The following is a 6,521-nucleotide window of genomic DNA, read 5'->3' as shown; positions in this document are numbered from 1 at the left end:
CACAGAGTCTGGACCACTGGATGGGTTCCGCAGCATTGGAAGGATGCCCTGGTGGTCCCCCTCTTTAAGAAGGGGTGACCGCACAGACTGTAACAACTACAGGGGCATCTCACTCCTCAGTGTGCCGGGTAAGGTCCTGGCAAGGATTATTCAACATCGCCTTGCTAGGCACGCTGAGGAGAGGCTTGCGGAGCCCCAATGCGGTTTCAGGAAAGGGCGGTCCTGCACAGATGCCATATTCTCTGTCCGTCTGCGACAGCAGAGGTTTATGGAATGCCACCATTACCTACATCTCTGCTTGATTGACCTGATCAAGGCCTATGATGCCATCAGTAGGCCTGGGCTCTGGGGTGTTCTTTCGTGCTTTCGGAGTCCCTGACCCCTCTGCTCACGATCATTAAGGACCTTCGTGATGGTGAGCGGGCACAGGTAAAACTACATGGCCGGGAGTTGGAGCCATTCCCTGTTCACCTTGGGGTGCGACAGGGATATTCCCACATTATTTAACATCTATTTCGACCACGTAGTTCGTGAAGCCTTCAATAGCTGTACCGGGGAATTTCCATCTGGTACAGATACAACGGGAGGCTGATCGATGCCCGGGGTGCGGTTAAGGGATGGCTCCCTATTGGTCAACCATGTTACGTATGCCGATGATTTGGTAATAGCTGCTCATTCAGAAGAGGAGTTGGAGACGCTGCTGCTGAGGCTGGAGTGTGCCACTAAGAGGTGGGGCTTTACCATCAGCCCCACTAAAACTAAGCACCTGCCTGGGTATTTTGTACCATCGGACATTCCACCCCCCACAACTCCAATCGGTGATGGGGCAGTTGTGGAGAGAGTGGAGAGTTTCCCTACCTGGGCAGTGTGCTTATGACCGGCTCCAGTTTATCAGCAGAGGTCTCACTCCGAATCAGTCGAGCGGCAATATCTTTTCATCGGTTGCGTAACGCTGTGTGGAAGCTACCTGGTCTGTCGCTCCGCACGAAGCTTCAGGTCTTCTTGGCCACGGTCATTCCCTCCCTTCTCTACGCTTGCGAAACGTGGACCCCCCTAATGGAGCATCTTCGCCGGTTGGAAAACATTTAGGCTGGCCTGCCTACGATCCATCCTGGGTTTTACCTGCAGGCTGGATTGTGTGAGGAGCTCACAAATCCTTGAAAGATCTGGGCAAAGTCCCATCGGTGAGCTCCCTCCGGCAGGCAAGGCTGCGTTGGCTGGGTCATGTAGCCCGCATGCCCAGCCACCGCATGCCCAGCCACCGCATGCCCAAACAGCTTTTGTTCGGCCAGATTGAGGGGGCTAAACGGGCGCGGCACGGGCTAGAGAGGAGATGGAGTGATGTGGTACAGGAGGACGTGGAGCTGAGTGGACTTGCCGATGACTGGTACCAGCGGTGTCAAGATCGGCCTCTGTGGAGGAGGCTCGTGAAGGACGCTACTGGGCAGTTGGAGGCAGTCGCCCTTCAGCAACAACGGAGGGCGGAGGAGCGACGCTCACAACAACGAGCGGAGCGCCGGGTGGCTAAAGCACAGCAAGTTGGCACAGTAGGGGGCACAGGTGGTGCATCAGCCACTCATCTCGGTCATCTCGGTCATCTCGGTCATCTCGGTCAGTCGACCCGTGGCACCTGGGTCTGCCCCGTGACCTCCTGCCAGCGGGCGTTCGACACTTCACGTGGCCTCAAGGTGCACTTGGCCTGGCACAAGCGTCGTGGTGACGTCACCGCCACTTAGTGGCGAATGGCGGTTGTTGTTGTTGTGTTTCACTGTGTGTGTCACTGTGTGTGTCACTGTGTGTGTCACTGTGTGTGTGTCACTGTGTGTGTCACTGTGTGTGTCACTGTGTGTGTCACTGTGTGTGTGTGTCACTGGTGTGGTGTGTGTCACTGTGTGTGTGTGTCACTGTGTGTGTCACTGTGTGTGTCACTGTGTGTGTCACTGTGTGTGTGTGTGTCACTGTGTGTGTGTGTCACTGTGTGTGTGTGTGTCACTGTGTGTGTGTGTGTCACTGTGTGTGTCACTGTGTGTGTGTCACTGTGTGTGTCACTGTGTGTGTCACTGTGTGTGTCACTGTGTGTATGTGTGTGTGTCACTGTGTGTGTCACTGTGTGTGTCACTGTGTGTGTCACTGTGTGTGTCACTGTGTGTGTGTGTCACTGTGTGTGTGTGTGTCACTGTGTGTGTGTGTCACTGTGTGTGTCACTGTGTGTGTCACTGTGTGTGTCACTGTGTGTGTCACTGTGTGTGTGTGTGTCACTGTGTGTGTGTGTCACTGTGTGTGTGTGTGTCACTGTGTGTGTGTGTGGTCACTGTGTCTGTGTGTGTCACTGTGTGTGTGTGTCACTGTGTGTGTGTCACTGTGTGTGTGTGTCACTGTGTGTGTCACTGTGTGTGTGTCACTGTGTGTGTCACTGTGTGTGTGTGTGTCACTGTGTGTGTGTGTGTGTGTCACTGTGTGTGTGTGTGTCACTGTGTGTGTGTGTCACTGTGTGTGTGTGTCACTGTGTCCTCTGGCTCCCACATTATTTAACATCTATTTCGACTGCGTAGTTCGTGAAGCCTTCAATAGCTGTACCGGGGGAATTACCATTTGGTACAGATATAATGGGAGGCTGATCGACGCCCGGGTGCGATCAAGGGATGGCTCCCTATTGGTCAACCACGTTATGTATGCCGATGATTTGGTAATAGCTGCTCATTCAGAAGAGGAGTTGGAGACGTTGCTGCTGAGACTGGAGCGTGCCACTAAGAGGTGGGGCCTTACCATCAGCCCCACCAAAACTAAGCACCTGCCTGGGTATTTTGTACCATCGGACACTCCACCCCCCACAACTCCCAATCGGTGATGGGGCAGTTGTGGAGAGAGTGGAGAGTTTCCCATACCTGGGCAGTGTGCTCATGACCGGCTCCAGTTTATCAGCAGAGGTCTCACTCCGAATCAGTCGAGCGGCAATATCTTTTCATCGGTTGCGTAACGCTGTGTGGAAGCTACCTGGTCTGTCGCTCCGCACGAAGCTTCAGGTCTTCTCGGCCACGGTCATTCCCTCCCTTCTCTACGCTTGCGAAACGTGGACCCCCCTAGTGGAGCATCTTCGCCGGTTGGAAACATTTAGGCTGGCCTGCCTACGATCCATCCTGGGTTTAACCAGGCTGGATTGTGTGAGGAGCTCACAAGTCCTTGAAAGATCTGGGCAAAGTCCCATCAGTGAGCTCCTCCGGCAGGCAAGGCTGCATTGGCTGGGTCATGTAGCCCGCATGCCCAGCCACCGCATGCCTAAACAGCTTTTGTTCGGCCGGATCGAGGAGGCTAAACGGGCGCGGCACGGGCTAGAGAAGAGATGGAGTGATGTGGTACAGGAGGACGTGGAGCTGAGTGGACTTGCCGATGACTGGTACCAGCGGTGTCAAGATCGGCCTCAGTGGAGGAGGCTCGTGAAGGACGCTACTGGGCAGTTGGAGGCAGTCGCCCTCCAACAACAACGGAGGGCGGAGGAGCGACGCTCACAACAACGAGCGGAGCGCCGGGTGGCTAAAGCACAGCAAGTTGGCACAGTAGGGGGCACAGGTGGTGCATCAGCCAGCCATCTCGGTCATCTCGGTCAGTCGACCCGTGGCACCTGGGTCCTGCCCCGTGACCTCCTGCCAGCGGGCGTTCGACACTTCACGTGGCCTCAGGGTGCACATGGCCTGGCACAAGCGTCGTGGTGACGTCACCGCCACTTAGTGGCGAATGGCGGTTGTTGTTGTTGTTGTGTCACTGTGTGGGTGTGTCACGTGTGTGTGTGTGTGTCACTGTGTGTGTGTGTGTGTCACTGTGTGTGTGTGTGTGTCACTGTGTGTGTGTCACTGTGTGTCACTGTGTGTGTGTCACTGTGTGTGTGTGTCACTGTGTGTGTGTGTCACTGTGTGTGTGTGTGTCACTGTGTGTGTCACTGTGTGTCACTGTGTGTGTGTCACTGTGTGTGTGTCACTGTGTGTGTGTGTCACTGTGTGTGTGTGGCACTGTGTGTGTGTCACTGTGTGTGTGTCACTGTGTTGTGTGTGTGTGTGTCACTGTGTGTGTGTGTCACTGTGTGTGTGTCACTGTGTGTGTGTCCACTGTGTGTGTGTCACTGTGTGTGTGTCACTGTGTGTGTGTCACTGTGTGTGTCACTGTGTGTGTGTCACTGTGTGTGTGTGTGTGTCACTGTGTGTGTGTGTCACTGTGTGTGTGTGTGTGTCACTGTGTGTGTGTTCACTGTGTGTTGTGGTGTGTCACTGTGTGTGTGTCACTGTGTGTGTGTCACTGTGTGTGTGTCACTGTGTGTGTGTGTCACTGTGTGTGTCACTGTGTGTGTGTGTCACTGTGTGTGTCACTGTGTGTGTGTGTCACTGTGTGTGTCACTGTGTGTGTGTGTGTCACTGTGTGTGTCACTGTGTGTGTGTGTGTCACTGTGTGTGTCACTGTGTGTGTCACTGTGTGTGTGTCACTGTGTGTGTGTCACTGTGTGTGTGTGTCACTTGTGTGTGTGTCACTGTGTGTGTGTGTCACTGTGTGTGTGTGTCACTGTGTGTGTGTGTCACTGTGTGTGTGTCACTGTGTGTGTGTGTCACTGTGTGGTGTTGTGTCACTGTGTGTGTGTGTCACTGTGTGTATAGAACGTGATCTGCTGGCCTCGCTGAAACCTGGAGCTGCAGGGCTCCCGTCACGACGCTCAGCTGCTGCGCTTCCTCTACCAGAACAAACTCAAGAAGGTGACCAGCCCCCCACACACACCCCCCACCCCCACCACCCACCCCACACCACCCCCACACCACCCCCACACCACCCCACACCACCCCCCCACCACCCCCACATACCCCCACACCACCCCCACACCACCCCCCCCCAACCCCACACCCCCACACACCACCCCCCCCACCCCACCCCACACCACCCCCCCACCACCCCACCCACACCCCCCCACACCACCCCAACACCACCCCCACACTACCCCCCACACACCCCCACACCACCCCCCCCACCACCCCACACTCCCCCCCCACCACCCCAACACCACCCCCACACCACCCCACACACCCCCACAACACCCCCACACCACCCCACCCCCACACCCCCACACCCCCCACCCACCCCACACCACCCCCACACCACCCCCCACCACCCCCCACCCCCCCCACACCACCCCCCACCACCACCCCCACACCACCCCCCACACCACCCCCCACCCACCCCCCCCACCACCCCCACCCCCCCCCCCCACCCACCCCCCACCACCCCCACCCCCCACCCCCCCACACCCCCCCCCACACCACCCCCACACCCCCCCCACACCACCCCCACACCACCCCACACCACCCCCCACCCACCCCACACCCACCCCCACACCACCCCCCACACCCACCCCCCACCCCACCCCCACACCACCCCCACACCCACCCCCCACACCCACCCCCACACCACCCCCCACACCACCCCCACACCACCCCCACACCACCCCCCACACCACCCCCCACACCACCCCCCACACCACCCCCCACACCACCCCCACACCACCCCCACACCACCCCCACACCACCCCCACACCCCCCCCACACCACCCCCCACCACCCCCACACCACCCCCACCCCACCCCCACACCCACCCCCCACACCCACCCCCCCACACCACCCCCACACCACCCCCACACCACCCCCACACCACCCCCCCACACCACCCCCACACCACCCCCCACACACCCCCCACACCACCCCCCACACCCACCCCCACACCACCCCCACACCACCCCCACACCACCCCACACCACCCCCACACCACCCCCCACACCCCCCACACCCACCCCCCCACCACCCCCACCACCACCCCACACCCCCCCACACCACCCCCCACCCCCCCCACACCACCCCCCCCACCACCACCCCCACACCACCCCACCACCACCCCCACACCACCCCACACCACCCCCACACCACCCCCACACCACCCCACACCACCCCCCACACCACCCCCACACCACCCCCCACCACCCCCCCACACCACACCACCCCCACACCACCCCCACACCACCCCCACACCACCCCCCCCACCACCACCCCCACACCACCCCCACACCACCCCCACCCCCACCACCACCCCCCACCACCCCCACACCACCCCCCACACCACCCCCACACCACCCCCACACCACCCCCACACCACCCCCCACACCACCCCCACACCACCCCCCCACACCACCCCCACACCACCCCCACACCACCCCCACACCACCCCCCACCACCCCCCCACACCACCCCCACACCACCCCCCACACCACCCCCCACCCCACCCCCCCACACCACCCCCCCCACCCCCACCCCCCCCCACCCCACACCCCCCCACACCACCCCCACACCACCCCCCCCACACCACCCCCACACCACCCCCACACCACCCCCACACCACCCCCACACCACCCCCACACCACCCCCACACACCCCCACACCCCCCCACACCACCCCACACCACCCCACCCACCCCACCACCACCCCCACACCCACCCC

General features: G+C 60.2%; 1 protein-coding gene across 1 annotated transcript in view; it reads left to right on the top strand.

Annotated features, from left to right (window-relative positions):
* LOC144738569 (cell division cycle protein 16 homolog) overlaps positions 1 to 4,743 on the top strand; it is a 27,045-nt gene extending 22,302 nt beyond the window's left edge. The window contains exon 8 of the mRNA XM_078621571.1: positions 4,641 to 4,743. Within this exon, the coding sequence (XP_078477697.1) occupies positions 4,641 to 4,664 (24 nt within the window). The 3' untranslated portion in view covers positions 4,665 to 4,743. The remainder of the gene's footprint in view (positions 1 to 4,640) is intronic.
* Positions 4,744 to 6,521: the final 1,778 nt, after the last annotated feature.

The sequence above is a fragment of the Lampetra planeri genome, unplaced genomic scaffold (assembly GCF_965212315.1).
Source record: "Lampetra planeri unplaced genomic scaffold, kcLamPlan1.2.h2 scaffold_1055, whole genome shotgun sequence".
Classification (NCBI taxonomy): domain Eukaryota; kingdom Metazoa; phylum Chordata; class Hyperoartia; order Petromyzontiformes; family Petromyzontidae; genus Lampetra; species Lampetra planeri.
The sequence above is the reverse complement of the archived record's forward strand: the minus strand, read 5'-3'. Positions and strand labels throughout refer to the sequence as shown.